The sequence below is a fragment of the Miscanthus floridulus genome, unplaced genomic scaffold, assembly GCF_019320115.1.
Source record: "Miscanthus floridulus cultivar M001 unplaced genomic scaffold, ASM1932011v1 os_1409, whole genome shotgun sequence".
Lineage (NCBI taxonomy): Eukaryota > Viridiplantae > Streptophyta > Magnoliopsida > Poales > Poaceae > Miscanthus > Miscanthus floridulus.
The window spans coordinates 1-19713 of record NW_027097702.1 but is presented as its reverse complement, the minus strand read 5'-3'; the positions used below and the strand labels follow the sequence as shown (position 1 = coordinate 19713).

The 19713-nt window shown below is 53.3% G+C and overlaps 1 protein-coding gene across 1 annotated transcript; it reads right to left on the bottom strand.

Moving 5' to 3' along the window:
- Nucleotides 1-10675: 10675 nt before the first annotated feature.
- On the bottom strand, nucleotides 10676-19355 carry LOC136534009 (uncharacterized; the record flags this gene model as incomplete). Its single annotated transcript, XM_066526510.1, has 3 exons — nucleotides 10676-12292; nucleotides 12337-12657; nucleotides 17739-19355. Coding segments are annotated over 3 exons (3555 nt in total), but the record flags the coding sequence as incomplete, so codon positions are not given.
- Between the last annotated feature and the right edge of the window lie 358 nt (nucleotides 19356-19713).

Below are 19713 nucleotides of genomic sequence, written 5' to 3'. Positions count from 1 at the left end.
GGAGATGGCGAGGTGTTTACTGAAGAGTATGGGAGTACCACCTCGGTTCTAGGGGGAGGCTGTGAAAACAGCAGTATATATTCTCAATCGCTCTCCGACTAAGAGTTTGAGCGGTATGACTCCTTATGAGGCTTGGTTTGGCAGAAAACCCGGGATCAAGCACTTGAGGACGTTTTGGCTGTGTTGCTTATGCAAAGAAGGCCGGCCCGGGAATAAGCAAGTTAACTGACAGATCAACACCAGGTGTGTTCTTTGGCTATGAGCCGGGACAAAAGGTTATCGTATTTATGATCCAGTGAAGGACAAGCTCATGGTGGCTTGTGATGTGATCTTTGAAAAGCCATGGAATTGGGAAGGCGAAACAGGCAGCGGAGACAACTGATATGTTTCAGGTTCAGTGGGATGACACTGACACTGTTCCCGGTCTGGCAACGGGATCTGAGGAAGCTGCGGTGCCCGATTTCGAGCCGGTTTCGCCTGCTGCGTCAATTCCATCAGCAGGGGGTGCATCAAACACACCACCTGGGACTCCTAACTCCAATTCGGGTACACCATTGATACAGTGGGCCACGCCACCCACTAGTCAGTCCGTGGATTCAGAAGGTGATCCACTCCGGTACAAAACGATCGCTGATCTGCTAGATGATACTGAAGAAATTCAGGATTTTGAATATAGTGGACTCTGCCTTGTTGCTGCTGAGGAACCAAGATCAGTACAAGAGGCAATGTCGGAGGAGTGCTGGAGGCAAGCCATGCGGGCAGAAATGCAAGCGATTGAGGCTAACCGAACTTGGGATGTCAGTGTGTTGCCACCCAAACACAAAGCGATTGGCCTGAAATGGGTTTTTAAGGTCAAGAAAGATCCTGAGGGGAATGTGGTCAAGTATAAAGCACATCTAGTTGCTAAAGGCTATGCTCAGCGTTTTGGAGTGGATTTTGATGAGGTTTTCGCTCCGGTGGCCAGAATTGAAACTGTACGGGTGTTGTTGGCACTTGCAGCTCAAGGTGGATGGGAGGTTCATCATATGGACGTAAAATCAGCTTTTTTGAATGGTGATCTCTCTGAAACCGTGTACGTGCAACAGCCTCCAGGTTTTGTAGTCGACAATGGAGATAAGGTGCTCAAGTTGAAAAAGGCACTCTACGGTTTGAAGCAGGCACCACGGGCGTGGAATGTAAAACTTGACCGTGAACTCGTGGCTCTTGGTTTTGTCAGGAGCAAGTTGGATCACGCTGTTTATAGAAGAAACAGCAAGAACTCTTTTCTGCTTGTGGGAGTTTATGTCGATGATTTGATCATCTCTGGACCAGATGTGAAAGACATCAAGAATTTCAAGTCTGAGATGAAGAAGAAGTTTAGCATGAGTGACTTGGGGCTCTTAAGCTATTACCTGGGCATAGAGGTTAAGCAGGATGCAAATGGCATCACTCTGTGTCAGAGTTCCTATGCAGCAAAGATACTAGAAGTGGCTGGAATGGGGAACTGCAACTCATGTGATACTCCAATGGAATGTCGATTGAAACTGAGCAAGCTGAAGAATGGAGAGGCAATGGATCCTACGGGATACAGGAGTATAATCGGCAGCCTGAGGTATATTGTTAACACTCGACCTGATTTGGCATTTTCAGTTGGTGTTGTGAGCAGATACATGGAGGCACCGGGCAAAGAACATTGGGCCGCTGTAAAACACATTCTGAGGTATCTCAAGGGTACCATGGGGTACGGCTGCAAGTATGAGAGGGGAGCTGAGCTGAAACCAATTCTAATTGGGTACAGTGACAGTGACTTTGCTGGAGACATCGAGGATAGGAAGAGCACTACGGGTGTTGGCTATTTCCTCGGGAGCAGTCTTGTTACCTGGGCGTCACAGAAGCAAAGGATCGTTGCCTTGTCTTCCTGTGAAGCGGAGTATGTGGCAGCGGCGGCAGCAGCTTGTCAAGGCGTATGGCTTAGCCGGCTGATTGCAGATATGCTGGGAACGAGGGAGACGACGGTGAAGCTGCACATGGATAATATGTCTGCGATAGCACTCAGCAGGAATCCGGTGCATCATGATCGAAGCAAGCACATTGATACTAAGTATCATTTTCTTCGTCAGTGCATCGAGGAAGGCAAGGTGGAGGTTGAACACGTCGGGACAGGAGATCAGGTCGCCGACATCTTCACCAAGTCGCTGGGACGAGTGAAGTTCGTGGAGTTCAGGAGTGCATTAGGTGTCGTCAGTGTGCATCAAGTTTAGGGGGTGATTTGTTAGCTAAATTGATGCACAAATAAATGTAATCTCGTATCAGTTGGAGTCTGTAATGGTCGAGTAGGGGATGGGCGTGATCTTAGGCGTGCATGATCACGGTCCAGCCCGTTGTCGGTCAGTCACCGCGCTGTGGCGTGCCGGGCGCACGTAGCACGCACCGCTCGAACGGTGTTGCGTTCTTTGCACGACATGGCGCGGGAGGGCGTCACGGTTGTTAAGATCGTGAGACTTGTGTATAAATAACAAGGAACAAAGACCGGGAAAGCTGCGAAGTTGGTAGCGCCACATCCTCTTGTCTGTTACATCTGCTAGGTTAGACTCGCCGCGATCACCATCGTTTCGCCGGCGCGATCCGAGCTCTGGAGTGCGTTCTGCTCCAACAGGCAAGAGCGCGACGTCCGCCGCCTTGGAATTATCCCGGCAAGTAATCGAGGGTCCACCACTAGCCAACCTCAACCTACAAATGGAACTTGGCAACCCCAATCCGAAGCTATCGACGAGCCTACTCCGATCACCCCAACTCCACACGGACAACGAGATCGAGCACTAGCTCGGACGGTTGGTTCGCTGGCTGCTGCTGTATGAACCACCGTACCGGACGCGAGTTCAATCCCTAGATCGACTCTCGCGTTTCTCGACACAGAAAACATAACCCCTCTTAAAGGATAATAACCTTGTAAACATGTGTGTTTGTGTTGTCACGGTAACAACCCAGGTGATAAGATCACGAGATATTCGAGCTAGGTGAATTGACCAAACCTGCATACACGACAGAGCTAGTTGAATGGACCAAATCTGCCGTGATTCTCCTAAAGGGTTGTTAGGCGTCTCTATTGGTGAAGTGCCACATAAATGGAGCTTTTCCGTCTAAGAATAGATTAACACGCATAACACGGTTTTGCGCCTGGTGCTTCCCTATCGTGCGCCTCTGATTGTTTGTTGGTGGAGGGTGAACTAAAATATAGGGGGGCTAATTTGTCCAATGCTAACTGTTACTACACTAATGCTACAGTAATTCATTTTATTTTAAGAAATAAAAAATGAATAATGCGTAGAACGTTAGCGGCCACTAGCCAGCTAACGAGGGCCGTATTCTAGCTTGTTTTAAAAACAAGGAGTATACTGGTTGCTTCATGGGCCAGTTAGCTAATACTCATCATACTGGTTGCTTCATGGGCCTTCAGTTTTTTGATGCAGGCAAGGGGCCGGGAGCCCAGTTTCTCCTCCATTGGGCTCCGCTCCTGCACACTAGTTCATCAACCCATCCTCCCGCATGGGCTAACATGGAGATACTTAGGCAATAAAAACCCTATTTATTTAATACATAGTAACTAATAAAAATTACTTCATATAATCAAGTTTTATTTATTTGAATCTTGATTTACACGTATGTGCAAAATTGTCATTAGCATGACTGAGAGAGATGGTAATGGCTGATAACGTAACATTAATTTGATAATAATGTAACATTTTGTAACATTAATTTGATTCAACGGTTGTGTGTTTTCTTTTTCTTCCTTTGTTTTGTGTTCCAGTACGGCTGACTTTGTCTAATATATGGGCGTTTTGGATGTCCCTATTTATTAATTGAACCATGTGGACATATAATAAATTAGAAGGCTAATTCACGTACAAATTTAAATTGCCCTCTAACCCGAGCTCTCGCACGGGACAGAATCTTTGTGGACGTAAGCATTAGTCATTGTTTAATATCTCAAGCAAATAAAAAATACTTATATTAAATTACACAGTTTATACATTGTTCATTTTCTAACACAAGAGAAGCAATAGATACTTTGTACTCTCTATCTAGTTGTGATAACCATATGTTTAGTCATCCATATCCGTAGTTTGTTCCTTTTCAAGGCACCTCTGAAATGTTTATTTTTAATACGCATTTATTTGAAATATTAGATTAAAGTTTGGTGGATGTTGTTGCAACTCATATCTTATGACGCCATGAATCTAAGTGTTCATTTTTGAATTATAGTCTTATTAATTGCTACTTATTTATGTTCTCAAGATAAATCGGAACTCTTGTGCTTATTGTATATTTTATTAACTCTCATTTGTACTTTTTAAATAAGGATATGTTTGGCCATAAACTATACTATAAAGGATTATGATGGCATGAATAACATTTAAAGTCGGCACTAGGTCAATTAAGATCGATGGTAGAGCTTGATCTGAGATCATGGATGACGTAGAGGTTCCAACCTGGCGAGGACATTAATATCCAAAACATATTCTGATTGTTTACTTTAAAGGGATCCTAGTAAGATCAATGTTTTCCTAAATGGTAGACGGTCTTTACACGGTCGCCCTTCGTTTAGCGTTTAGGCCGTTTACACGGTGTTTAAACGAAGTTAAACGGTCTAAACGGTTTTGTACTTTAAAAAAATACATATAATTATATATGTGCATATAAAAAATCTAGTATTCTAGCATTTATACATATTTATCCGAGTAAAAATTAATTATTTTGGTATGTATATATATTTATGCATGTGAAAAGAACCAAATATAGATATTTATGCATGTAACATATGAAGTGTACACATTTATAAATATAATAAACTTAAGTATACAAATTTATCCATACAAAACTGAACTAGATTTATCTCGTATTCACCTAAACAACTGTTTAGCCTATTTAATACAGTTTATCTCCGTTCCATTTAGGTCGTTTAGACAATTTCCGTTTACCCCCTAAACAAAATAGTTTACCACCGTTTACTGTTCAGTGGCCGTTTAATCGACCGTTTAGGCGAACACTGAGTAAGATACAACTACATGTGTTATGCTCTAATCTCTCCACTTCTCAAAATGTTTAAATTATTTCAACAAATTATATGTGCAATAATGCTTACATAATCAATGTAGATATATCAAACATTTTAGTTAGAATGTATAAATATGTATACATATTTATCTGGTCTACATGAGGGAATGCATCATTGACTTTTAACTTAAAATATATCTATAGTACCTTAGGAATATTGGTCGACATTTCATAATATACTTATTTATTAATTACATGAGGATTTGAGATATATTTTTATTTATTTTTATATAATGGGTTGAGGTTGATATTTAATTTATGTCACCTTTCATAATGGCATATATGATAATTTGAATGCAAACTTACTAGGTATTTTTTATTATCTTTTGTTATGGTAAATATGAGTAATATATAAAAATATTAGGATATTTTAAATTATCTTTTATGATGGCTAAGATGGATGATTTAGGTATAAATTTAGAGCGTTACTTTCAATTATCATTCATAATTATAGACTTGGTTTATTTAGATGCAAATTTGAGGATTATGTTGGATTATCCTTAATCGATAAACAATGAAAGTACTGGAAAAATGCCAAACAAATAGTTTATTGTTTTGGTACGGTTGACAAAAAATGTATTTATTTTAGACTGCCAGTTGTCACACCTATTTTACGGGTAGTCTAGCACAAGTGTGTCTATTTTGTTGAGTTTGGTAGATTATATCCTACGTTTTATTAATAGACTAACTTTATTTCTATTTGATTTTTTATTAAAAGATTAACTGACCACGGTGCTAAGCATCGACGGTGGCGGGATACGTGGGCTGATCCCAACGGTCATTCTCGCCTCCCTCAAGAAAGCCTCCAGTTGAGCCACCCCCGCCCTACGTACCTTTGGCATGTGAGAACAACTAGTACCGTTTCCAATTATGTGAGAGAAACTTCAATAGCTTGCCTATTCTTATTGTAGAGGCTATTTCAGAATTTATATCGAAAAAAGTAGGCTCTAACAGATATTCTTTCTGACTTTTTGTAAAATAGAAAGTTGGCTATCACTTGATTTTCCATGGCCATAGATAGCCAACCATGGGCGCTCACTATCTGACTTTGTAAAATAGCAAGGCTATTGTGGACCTCTTCTTTTTTGAGGAGTTTTTTTTTCTTTCTATTTTACAAAAATAGCTAAACAAATGAATTTAGCTACTAATTTTAGCCAAGCTGTTGGAGCTATATTCAGGAAGAGGACAGGCCAGATGCCCGGATAGCGGACTACTCTCTGTCTCTAAATGTTTATCGCCATGATTTACGTGCTGAGAACTTTGATTCGATTTATAGAAAATATATGCAACTTTTCTAACTTTGATTCGATTTATAGAAAATATATGCAACTTTTCTATCTCCAAATAAATTTATTAAAAAGGTAGATTCAAATATCTATCCAATGATACTAATTATGTATCATAAATATTAATATTTTTTAATATATATTTAGTTAAAATTATTTCTCCGAAAGCGAAAATGACAGACATTTACGGACGGACGGAGTAGTTCGATGTCGTCACGGGGACGGGGACCACCACGGGCGGGCTGATCGCGGCCATGCTGACAACGCGAGACGAGATGGGGACGAGACACTCAAAATTGGCCGCCGAGATCGAGGCGTACTACCGCACAAACGGGGCTAGATTGTCCTATATACTAGTACTAGTACTGTAGTCATCGTCTACTTAATTCGGTCTCCTGCCTGCTTTCCTCGACATACACACACTGACACACAGGGGCCCAATATATGGGGCCGGCTGCACTCCATGAGAAGCTTCTTCTATGGGCCCTCTGCATGAGGTCACGCGTGACACCCTCCCAACGTCGTGGTGCCGGCGTTCGACGTCAGGAAGATGAATACTGTCGACTTCTCCTCCTTCAAGCGTCTCGACGGCGGCAGAGAGAAGCAGATACATCTCCTTTCGGACGTCTGCATAGGTTGATCAGAGACGCTTCTCACTGGACGATACGACCAAGAATAACATGGACAAGCTGGTCGACATCGGCAAACATGGCCTATACGCCTCAACAATGAGGCTGCGGTTGCCCAGGCCATGTTGGGCCAGACAACGAGATCGAGCACTAGCTCGGGTGGTTGGTTCGCTGGCTGCTGCTGTGCAAACCACCGGACGCGAGTTCCATCCCTAGATCGACTCTCGCGTTTCTCGACACAGAGAACATAACCCATGTTAAACGATAACGTTGCAAACGTGTGTGTTCGTGTTGTCACAGGTAACAACCCAGGTGATTCGCTGCAGCGCCTGATAGGAACATAATCTGTTAGGAATAGGTTTACATAGTTACGGTTCATTTACATTACCATCTAAATAATTACATAACATAAAACCTGAATGTTTCTTCTTTTTTTGCGATTTGAGAACCCTTTGAAAAGACATTCAAGGGATTCTCAAAATTTTGAGATAGATCTAATTAGAATTTTTTACTTTTTTTCTGAATTTTTTGTTTTTCCACTCGGGAATATAGAGTGGACTGGTTTAAAAAAGAAAATCTTATTTAGTATAATAATTGGATAATAGGACCTCTACCCTATCAACGGATAGAGAGAGAACAAAATCTGGATAGGTGGCTAATATGTTAAATTTATAACCAAGGTGTTCCTACAGCCCAATTTTGACAAGAAGGCTAATATGTTACATTTATAACCAAGGTGTTCCTATAGCCCAATTTTGACAAGAAACAGAGAACATAACGTTAGCGGATGTCTACTATCTGCGACACGGCAGAAGCTATTGTTGAGTGTAATCCTTGTGTGCAAGTTTAGTGTTTGCTGTATTTGGTTAGTAGCTGATTTAGGCGCATGATCACCGATTGATAGTGATTGTATCGGTCTGATTGAAGACCATGATTTGTTTCCTTGTAATCACTAACTTACTTAAGCAATGCAATACAACCTGGAAACGCTACCAAGTTGGCAGCACCAAAACGAGATCGTGTCCATTGTGTTCGCGTGAATTTTGTCTTGGCCGTGACCTTGCCGGTGACGTGTTCATCGTCGTATCTCCAGCAAGTTCCAACAAGTGGCATGAGAGACAGTTTTGTTGACGCCTGGACTCGATGGGTGACTAGAAGAAGCCAGCCGATGACTCCAAGGAGAGCATCATGATCGACCGGGTGGTTCGTGAGGTAGGCAGCGAGAGTAGCTACCCCGTCCTCACCAATACCAATTACTCCGATTGAGCGCTCCTGATGAAGATGAAGCTGAAGGCGAGGGTGCTCTGTAACATCATCGAGGATGGGGTGCCGATGAGCATGAAGAAATGATGGCAATCAATGTCCTCTACAGTGCAGTGCCACCAGAGCTGGTGTCAGCACTCACTGATAAAAAAGATGACAAAGAAGGCCTACATAGCCATCATGAAGATGTGGGTCAGGAACGACCCAGTGAAGAAGTCCACCCATGGTGCAGCTCTGGTGGAAGTTCAACTTGGCGACGTTCAACGGCGATGAGACCGTCGAAGACTACGCATTGTGCCTCCAAGGTATGGTGTGGTGACCCTTGCCACACGGGGCGAGGTGGTGGGCAAGTTCAAGATCGTGGAGAAGTTCATCCGCGGCGTGCTAGCGTGGTTCAAGCAGATCATTCTCACGATCATGACTTTGCTCGATGTGTCAACCATGTCCCTAGCGGATCTGACGGCGCGGCTGAAGGCGGCGGAGGACTTGTTTGAGGAACTGCCACTGTCATTGCAGTGCCGCTGTCATTGCAGCATGATGGGAGCCTATACCTCACAAAGGTGGAGTGGGACGTGTGGTGAAAGCAGCGCGAGGTGGAGGGGGATGAGGACACGGATGTGGGTGCAGGCATGGAGGCCCATTGACGAATGGGCCACACTCAGAATAGTAAGCTCAATGGTGATGAATGCAGGAAGTGTAGGAAAATGGGCGACTGGGTCATGAGTGCCGCTCCAAGGCCAAGAAGGAGTAGGCCCATGTCGCACAAGAAGAGGATGAGGCCTCACTGCTACTCATGAGGGCCTCATCCACACCCACAGACACCTTGCCACCACCGCCTTCCCCATCTTTGTAGGCGGTGAGAGCCCCAGTCTAGTTGAGGGAGCAGAAGGTGTTGGCCCATGTCTAAGAAGAAGGGGATCATGACGCCAAGAGATGGAGCCTGGATACCGGGGCCACCAACCATTTGTCTGGGTGTCGATTTGCATTCACGGATCTCAACAAGGAGATGCTGGGGATAGTGCGGTTTGGCAACAACTCAGTGGCGCAGATCGAGGGCCGGGGAACGGTCGCGTTTGTGTGCATGGCTGGCAAAATCTATTCATTTACCGGGGTCTATTATATTGCCTAGTTGATGACAAACATCATGAGCATTGGGCAACGCGATGAGGTTGGGTACAGGGTCAACATTGACGATGGAGTCATGCGCATCTGGGAGCAGGGCCGTTGCCTGCTGGCGAAGGTGACACGCTAAAAGCCCTAAGTTTGGTTTTGTAACTGAGACATCTAGTGGACTATCCTCTACTCCAGTGTTGTGATTGAGATATGTTAGGTCCACAATCAAGGTTGAGAAAGGATGGCACTATGGAGGTGATGATGGTGTCAAATAGTGAGCAATTGCTCAACTCTTGGGAAAGAAGAAAGAGAAAACAAACTATAAGGGCTCAAGGCAAAGATATATGCTAGGCCCTTTTGTTTTGTCAACCAAGACACAATAAAGTGTGTTATCCGATTTATGATAGATGGTTATAGCATTAAGAGGGAGCTCTAATTTTGGATTCGGTCATCTAGTGCCACTACGTGTTGGAAATACATGCATGTGCATTTAGGCCTACTGACACATCGGAGAGCAAGCGAAAATGTTTGTGAAAAACACTTTGGAGATTGCTAACTCTGAACTTGCATGTTTGGTAAAAACATTTGAATGTTGGCACGCTTGGGAGGAGACGAGGTCGTGCTCTTGGTGCTATTGTTTAGCATGCATCGAACGTGTTCGGTGTGCCACCGGACGTGGCACCAGACGCGTCAGCCTGTACACAAACGGAGCCCTATGGTTTTTAGCCGAGCACGTACGAGTCCAGTGTGCATGGGACATGCATGATCGGATAGGTCCGGTGCTCACGCGATTGGATTCCTGAGAGCTGAATAGAAAGGGAAGGGCGAACCTAGTGTGCTCGTCGACGGTGGGCAGAGTCAGGAGCGGGGCGCCGAGGGCATGCCACCGCCGTTAATGAGGGGTGGACAGCAGCTGGGGCTCCTCCTCCCTTCTCCTCTCCACCTCCCTTCTCCTTCTTCCTCCTCCCTTCTCCTCTCCTCCCTCCCTTCTTCCTTCTTCCTTCTTCCTCCTCCCTTCTCCCTTCTTCCTCCTCTTCTCTTCCTCCTCTTCTCCCCTTCCCTTCTCTCCCTCCTCCCCTGCTCCTCCAACCTCCCCTGCTCCTATGGGCGGCGCGGCCAGGGAAGGGACGGCAGGGACACGGCCGCCGCTGCCGGAAATGGCCGGCCAGCACCAGCCAGCCACCTCTGGGCGGCCGAGGCGAGGGCAGTCGGGCCACGGGGAGCTACCGAGGCCGCGGCACGGCCGGCGATGGGGGTGGGCGCGGCGGGCGTGGCCGGCGACGGGCACGATCATGGGCGCGGCCGGCGGCCGGCGCGGGCGCAGGGAGCTGCCGGGGCAGGGCGCGGCCGACGGCTGGGGGCGGGGCGTAGCCGGTGACGCGGGTGGGCAAGGTTGGCGGAGGGCGTGGGCGCGGGGAACTGCCGAGGAGGGGTGTGGCCGGTGGCTGGGGGCGGGGCGCGGCCGGAGATGGGGGTGGGCACGGCGGGCAGGCGCGGGGAGCTGCCGGGGCGCGGCGCGGCCGGCGGCTGGGGGCGGGGCGCGGTCGGAGACAGGGGTGGGCACGGCGGGCGAGGCCGGTGGAAGGCGTGGGAGGGGGGAGCTGCCGGGGCGGGGCGCGGCCGGTGATGGGGGTGGGCGCGGCGGGCAGGCGCAGGGAGCTGTCGGGGAGGGGCGCGACCGGCGGCTGGGGGCGGGGCGCGGCCGGAGACGGGGGTGGCCGTGGCGGGCACGGTCGCCAGCGAGGCCGGCGGATGGCGCGGGCGCGGTCGCGGCGGGCGGTGGGCGCGTGGAGCTGCTGGGGAGGGGCGCGGCCGGCGGCTGGGGGCAAGGCACGGCCGGTGACGCGGGTGGGCGCGGCGGGCGCGGTCGCGGGCGAGGCCGGCGGAGGGCGCGGGCGTGGGCGCGGCCGGCGGCGGGCACAGGGAACTGCCTGGGAGGGGCGTGGCTGGTGGCTGGGGGCGGGGAGCTACCGGGGAGGGGCGTGGCTGGTGGCTGGGGGCGGGGCACGACCGGAGATGGGGGTGGGCAAGGCGGGCGGGCGCGGGGAGCTGCCCGGGAGGGGCGCGGCCGACGGCTGGGGGCGGGGCGCGGTCGGAGACGGGGGAGGGCACGACGGGCGCGGCCGGTGACGGGCGCGGTCGCGGGCGAGGCCGGTGGAAGGCGCGGGAGCGGGGAGCTGCCAGGGGCGGGGGCGCGGCCGGAGACGGGGGCGGGCGCGGCGGGCGGGCGCGGGGAGCTGCCGGGGAGGGGCACGGCCGGCGGCTGGGGGCGGGGCGCGGCCAGAGACAGGGGTGGGCGTAGCGGGCACGGTCGCGGGTGAGGCCGGCGGATGGCGTGGGGAGCTGCTGGGGAGGGGCGCGGTCGGCGGCTGGGGCGGGGCGCGGTCGGAGATGGGGGTGGGTGCGGCGGGCGGGCGCGGTGAGCTGCCGGGGAGGGGCGTGGCCGGCGGCTAGGGGCGGGGCGCGGCCGGAGAAGGGGGTGGGCGCGACGGGCGCGGTCGTGGGCGAGGCCAGCGGATGGCGCGGGCTAGCTGGCGGCGGGCACGGGGAGCTACCGGGCGCGGCGCGGCTGGCGGCTGGGGGCGGGGGCGCGGCCGGAGACGGGGGTGGGCGTGGCAGGCGGGCGCGGGGAGCTGCTGGGGAGGGCGCGACAGGTGGCTGGGGGCGGGGCGCGGCCAGACACGGCGGTGGGCGCAGCGGGCGGGCGCGGGGAGCTACCGGGGAGGGGCGCGGCCGGAGTCGGGGGTGGGCGCGGGCGGGGCGCGGTCCGCGGGCGAGGCTGGCGGATGGCGCGGGCGCGGCCGGCGGCGGGCGTGGGAAGTTGCCGGGGAGGGGCGCGGCCGGCGGCTTGGGGCGGGGCACGGCGGGCGGGCGCGGTGAGCTGCCGGGGAGGGGCACGGCCGGCGGCTAGGGGCAGGGCGCCACCAGAGAAGGGTGTGGGCGCGACGGGCGCGGTCGCGAGTGAGGCCGGCGGATGGCGCGGGCGCGGGCGCGGGGAGCTGCCGGGGCGGGGCGCGGCCGGTGGCTGGGGGCGGGGGCGCGCCGGAGACGCGGGTTGGCGCGGCGGGCGGGCGCGGGGAGCTGCCGGGGGTGGGCGCGGCTGGGGGCGGGGCGCGGCCGGAGACGGGGGTGGGCGCGGCGGGCGCGGCCACCGACGGGCGCGGTCGCGGGCGAGGCCGGTGGATGGCGCGGGCAGCGGCGGTGGTGGGCGCGCGGCGGCTTGGGGTGGGCGCGGCGGCGGCTGGGGTGGGCGCGGGGGAGCGGGCGGGTGGCTGGGGCGCGGGGGTTGGGCCGGTGGGGTTTTACTGTTTTTTTATTTCAACTTTGCCGAGTGCCCCCACATGGCATTCGGCAAAATATTTTTTTTTTATTTTGGGCCCAAATTTTTTTCTGGGGCCTTGTGACAGTATTTCAAACTCTATTTTAAAATTTGGGGCAATTTTTATTTTTATATATTTCATTAGTTTATTTCGTTTCATCGAATTTTTCGAGATGTTTCAAATTTGAACTGCAGGTACATGGAATAATGGACTTTGGTCATCCAAAAATTGATACTCATGATATTTAGGGTATGTTTAGGCCGTATCCAGGAACTCACATGAAATCTCGAGCATCACGTTGACGTAACATGTCGAGGTACTTGCCAGAAATGTGATTTTAAATTATATAAAATGCAAACGAAGTCCTAAAATCACAAAACTTGTCGAGGCGTCGTGTTATCGCATGTGGAGGCTGTGGCAAAAAATTGAGAAGGTTTTGGGCAAGTTGTGACATCGGATGCCAAAAACCCAAACATCTCCACAGATTGCCCGAAAAAAATCTGATCACATGTGGAGATGTCTGGGTTTTTGGCAACCGATGTCACAACTTGCCCGAAACCTTCTCAATTTTTTACCACAGCTTCCACATGCGATAACATGATGCCTCGACAAGTTTCGTGATTTTTGAACTTTGTTTGCATTTTATATAATTTAAAATCACATTTTCGACAAGTACCTCGACATGTTACGTCAACGAGATGCTCGAGATTTCATGTGAGTTCCTGGATACGACCTAAACATACTCTAAATATCATGAGTATCAATTTTTGGATGACCAAAGTCCATTATTCCATGTACCTGCAGTTCAAATATGAAATATCACGAAATATTCGATGAAACGAAATAAACTAATGAACTATATAAAAAAAGTCAAAATTGCCCCAAATTTTAAAATAGAGTTTGAAATACTGTCACAAGGCGCTAGAAAAACATTTGGGCCCAAAATCAAAAAAAAATTTGCCGAGTGCCATGCGGGGCACTCGGCAAAATATGTTTTTAAAAAATAAAAAAAATTTGCCGAGTGCCTAGGCCGGGCACTCGACAAAATAAGTTTTTAAAAATAAAAAAAATTGCCGAGTGCCTGGCACTCAGCAAAATAAGTTTTTAAAAATAAAAAAATATTGCCGAGTGCCAGCCGTTAGGCACTTGGCAAAATCTGACGGCAGGTGGCCGCCGTCACGAGCCGGCCACCTTTTGCCGAGTAGGATCTTTGCCGAGTGCCGCGCCACTCGGCAAAGCCCAGTTTTGCCGAGAGCCAGGCTTTACCGAGTGCCTAGCACTCGGCAAATCCACCTTTACCGAGTGCTTTATTTTGCCGAGTGCGGCACTTTGCCGAGTGCCCCGATAAAAAGCACTCGGCAAAGTCTCAGTCACTCGGCAAAGTCCAGTTTTCCAGTAGTGTTAGGGGTGTCACATGAGGGTGTCACATAGAAGTGTTTTGATAGTAATCATAAAACAAATTACAGATGTCCTCAGAAATCCACGAGACGATTTTATTAAGCCTAATTAATCCGTCATTATCACATGTTTACTGTAGCTTTATTGTAGCACCGCATTATCAAATCATGGCCTAATTAGGCTTAAAAATGCGTCTCGTAAATTAATCGCAATCTGTGTAATTATTTTTTAGTCTATATTTAATACTCCGTGCATATATAAACATTCGATGAACAATGCCGAGCAAGAACCGGCAAGCACCTGTTGCCTATCTGAGCACCCGGTGCAAACATAAACAGCTGCAGTGTGTCAGCACGTTGCCCAATGCGAAGGACAAGCGAGGTGGGGAAAGTTCTGACGACACCTTTTTTTTTTGTTCTAGGCTCAAACTTAGCAAGTGCTAGACGTTTCTTCTTTTTTTGCGATTTGAGAACCCTTTGAAAAGACATTCAAGGGATTCTCAAAATTTTGAGATAGATCTAATTAGAATTTTTTACTTTTTTTCTGAATTTTTTGTTTTTCCACTCGGGAATATAGAGTGGACTGGTTTAAAAAAGAAAATCTTATTTAGTATAATAATTGGATAATAGGACCTCTACCCTATCAACGGATAGAGAGAGAACAAAATCTGGATAGGTGGCTAATATGTTAAATTTATAACCAAGGTGTTCCTACAGCCCAATTTTGACAAGAAGGCTAATATGTTACATTTATAACCAAGGTGTTCCTATAGCCCAATTTTGACAAGAAACAGAGAACATAACGTTAGCGGATGTCTACTATCTGCGACACGGCAGAAGCTATTGTTGAGTGTAATCCTTGTGTGCAAGTTTAGTGTTTGCTGTATTTGGTTAGTAGCTGATTTAGGCGCATGATCACCGATTGATAGTGATTGTATCGGTCTGATTGAAGACCATGATTTGTTTCCTTGTAATCACTAACTTACTTAAGCAATGCAATACAACCTGGAAACGCTACCAAGTTGGCAGCACCAAAACGAGATCGTGTCCATTGTGTTCGCGTGAATTTTGTCTTGGCCGTGACCTTGCCGGTGACGTGTTCATCGTCGTATCTCCAGCAAGTTCCAACAAGTGGCATGAGAGACAGTTTTGTTGACGCCTGGACTCGATGGGTGACTAGAAGAAGCCAGCCGATGACTCCAAGGAGAGCATCATGATCGACCGGGTGGTTCGTGAGGTAGGCAGCGAGAGTAGCTACCCCGTCCTCACCAATACCAATTACTCCGATTGAGCGCTCCTGATGAAGATGAAGCTGAAGGCGAGGGTGCTCTGTAACATCATCGAGGATGGGGTGCCGATGAGCATGAAGAAATGATGGCAATCAATGTCCTCTACAGTGCAGTGCCACCAGAGCTGGTGTCAGCACTCACTGATAAAAAAGATGACAAAGAAGGCCTACATAGCCATCATGAAGATGTGGGTCAGGAACGACCCAGTGAAGAAGTCCACCCATGGTGCAGCTCTGGTGGAAGTTCAACTTGGCGACGTTCAACGGCGATGAGACCGTCGAAGACTACGCATTGTGCCTCCAAGGTATGGTGTGGTGACCCTTGCCACACGGGGCGAGGTGGTGGGCAAGTTCAAGATCGTGGAGAAGTTCATCCGCGGCGTGCTAGCGTGGTTCAAGCAGATCATTCTCACGATCATGACTTTGCTCGATGTGTCAACCATGTCCCTAGCGGATCTGACGGCGCGGCTGAAGGCGGCGGAGGACTTGTTTGAGGAACTGCCACTGTCATTGCAGTGCCGCTGTCATTGCAGCATGATGGGAGCCTATACCTCACAAAGGTGGAGTGGGACGTGTGGTGAAAGCAGCGCGAGGTGGAGGGGGGATGAGGACACGGATGTGGGGTGCAGGCATGGAGGCCCATTGACGAATGGGCCACACTCAGAATAGTAAGCTCAATGGTGATGAATGCAGGAAGTGGTAGGAAAATGGGCGACTGGGTCATGAGTGCCGCTCCAAGGCCAAGAAGGAGTAGGCCCATGTCGCACAAGAAGAGGATGAGGCCTCACTGCTACTCATGAGGGCCTCATCCACACCCACAGACACCTTGCCACCACCGCCTTCCCCATCTTTGTAGGCGGTGAGAGCCCCAGTCTAGTTGAGGGAGCAGAAGGTGTTGGCCCATGTCTAAGAAGAAGGGGATCATGACGCCAAGAGATGGAGCCTGGATACCGGGGCCACCAACCATTTGTCTGGGTGTCGATTTGCATTCACGGATCTCAACAAGGAGATGCTGGGGATAGTGCGGTTTGGCAACAACTCAGTGGCGCAGATCGAGGGCCGGGGAACGGTCGCGTTTGTGTGCATGGCTGGCAAAATCTATTCATTTACCGGGGTCTATTATATTGCCTAGTTGATGACAAACATCATGAGCATTGGGCAACGCGATGAGGTTGGGTACAGGGTCAACATTGACGATGGAGTCATGCGCATCTGGGAGCAGGGCCGTTGCCTGCTGGCGAAGGTGACACGCTAAAAGCCCTAAGTTTGGTTTTGTAACTGAGACATCTAGTGGACTATCCTCTACTCCAGTGTTGTGATTGAGATATGTTAGGTCCACAATCAAGGTTGAGAAAGGATGGCACTATGGAGGTGATGATGGTGTCAAATAGTGAGCAATTGCTCAACTCTTGGGAAAGAAGAAAGAGAAAACAAACTATAAGGGCTCAAGGCAAAGATATATGCTAGGCCCTTTTGTTTTGTCAACCAAGACACAATAAAGTGTGTTATCCGATTTATGATAGATGGTTATAGCATTAAGAGGGAGCTCTAATTTTGGATTCGGTCATCTAGTGCCACTACGTGTTGGAAATACATGCATGTGCATTTAGGCCTACTGACACATTCGGAGAGCAAGCGAAAATGTTTGTGAAAAACACTTTGGAGATTGCTAACTCTGAACTTGCATGTTTGGTAAAAACATTTGAATGTTGGCACGCTTGGGAGGAGACGAGGTCGTGCTCTTGGTGCTATTGTTTAGCATGCATCGAACGTGTTCGGTGTGCCACCGGACGTGGCACTAGACGCGTCAGCCTGTACACAAACGAGCCCTATGGTTTTTAGCCGAGCACGTACGAGTCCAGTGTGCATGGGACATGCATGATCGGATAGGTCCGGTGCTCACGCGATTGGATTCCTGAGAGCTGAATAGAAAGGGGAAGGGCGAACCTAGTGTGCTCGTCGACGGTGGGCAGAGTCAGGAGCGGGGCGCCGAGGGCATGCCCACCGCCGTTAATGAGGGGTGGACAGCAGCTGGGGCTCCTCCTCCCTTCTCCTCTCCACCTCCCTTCTCCTTCTTCCTCCTCCCTTCTCCTCTCCTCCCCTCCCTTCTTCCTTCTTCCTTCTTCCTCCTCCCTTCTCCCTTCTTCCTCCTCTTCTCTTCCTCCTCTTCTCCCCTTCCCTTCTCTCCCTCCTCCCCTGCTCCTCCAACCTCCCCTGCTCCTATGGGCGGCGCGGCCAGGGAAGGGACGGCAGGGACACACGGCCGCCGCTGCCGGAAATGGCCGGCCAGCACAAGCCAGCCACCTCTGGGCGGCCGAGGCGAGGGCAGTCGGGCCACGGGGAGCTACCGAGGCGGCACGGCCGGCGATGGGGGTGGGGGGGCGTGGCCGGCGACGGGCACGATCATGCGGCGGCCGGCGGACGGCGGCGCAGGGAGCTGCCGGGGCAGGGCGCGGCCGACGGCTGGGGGCGGGGCGTAGCCGGTGACGCGGGTGGGCAAGGTCGGCGCGGGGGTGGGCGCGGGGAACTGCCGAGGAGGGGTGTGGCCGGTGGCTGGGGCGGGGGCGCGGCCGGAGATGGGGTGGGCACGGCGGCAGGCGCGGGGAGCTGCCGGGAGGGGCGCGGCCGGCGGCTGGGGGCGGGGCGCGGTCGGAGACAGGGGTGGGCACGGCGGGCGAGGCCGGTGGAAGGCGTGGGAGCGGGGAGCTGCCGGGGCGGGGCGCGGCCGGTGACGGGGGTGGCGCGGCGGGCAGGCGCAGGAGCTGCCGGGGAGGGGCGCGACCGGCGGCTGGGGGCGGGCGCGGCCGGAGACGGGGGTGGGCGTGGCGGCACGGTCGCCAGCGAGGCCGGCGGATGGCGCGGGCGCGGTCGCGGCGGGCGGTGGGCGCGTGAGCTGCTGGGGAGGGGCGCGGCCGGCGGCTGGGGGCAAGGCACGGCCGTGACGCGGGTGGGCGCGGCGGGCGGTCGCGGGCGAGGCCGGTGGAGGGCGCGGGCGTGGGCGCGGCCGGCGGCGGGCACAGGGAACTGCCGGGGAGGGCGTGGCTGGTGGCTGGGGGCGGGGAGCTGCCGGGGAGGGCGTGGCTGGTGGCTGGGGACGCGGGCACGACCGGAGATGGGGGTGGGCAAGGCGGGCGGGCGCGGGGAGCTGCCGGGGAGGGGCGCGGCCGACGGCTGGGGGCGGGGCGCGTCGGAGACGGGGAGGGCACGGCGGGCACGGCCGGTGACGGGCGCGTCCGGGGCGAGGCCGGTGGAAGGAGCGGGAGCGGGAGCTGCCAGGGCGGGCGCGCCGAGACGGGGGCGGGCGCGGCGGCTGGCGCGGGAGCTGCCGGGGAGGGGCACGCTTCCGGCGGCTGGGGGCGGGGCGCGGCCAGAGACGGGGTGGGCGTAGCGGGCACGGTCGCGGGTGAGGCCGGCGGATGGTGCGGGGGAGCTGCTGGGGAGGGGCGCGGTCGGCGGCTGGGGGCCGGGGCGGCGGTCGGGAGATTGGGGGGGGGGTGCGGCGGGACGGGGCTGCGGTGGAGGCTGCCGGGGGAGGGGCGTGGCCGGCGGCTAGGGGCGGGCGCGGCCGGAGAAGGGGTGGGCGCGACGGGCGCGGTCGTGGGCGAGGCCGGCGGATGGCGCGGGCTAGCTGGCGGCGGGCACGGGGAGCTACCGGGCGGGGCGCGGCTGGCGGCTGGGGGCGGGGCGCGGCCGGAGACGGGGGTGGGCGCGGCAGGCGGGCACGGGGAGCTGCTGGGGAGGCGCGACAGGTGGCTGGGGCGGGGCGCGGCCAGACACGGCGGTGGGCGCAGCGGGCGGCGCGGGGAGCTGCCGGGGAGGGCGCGGCCGGAGTCGGGGGTGGGCACGGCGGGCGCGGTCGCGGGCGAGGCTGGCGGATGGCGCGGGCGCGGCGGCGGCGGGCGTGGGAAGCTGCCGGGGAGGGCGCGGCCGCGGCTGGGGCGGGGCACGGCGTGGGGCGCGGTGAGCTGCCGGGAGGGGCATGCTGGCGGCTAGGGAGGGCGCCACCAGAGAAGGGTGTGGGCGCGACGGCGCGGTCGCGAGTGAGGCCGGCGGATGGCGCGGGCGCGGGCGCGGAGCTGCCGGGGCGGGCGCGCCGGTGGCTGGGGCGGGGCGCGGCCGGAGACGCGGGTTGGCGCGGCGGGCGGCGGGGAGCTGCCGGGGTGGGCGCGGCTGGGGCGGGGCGCGCCGAGACGGGGTGGGCGCGGCGGGCGCGCCACCGACGGGCGCGGTCGCGGGCGAGGCCGGTGGATGGCGCGGGCAGCGGCGGTGGTGGGCGCGGCGGCGGCTGGGTGGGCGCGGGAGCGGGCTGGTGGCTGGGGCGCG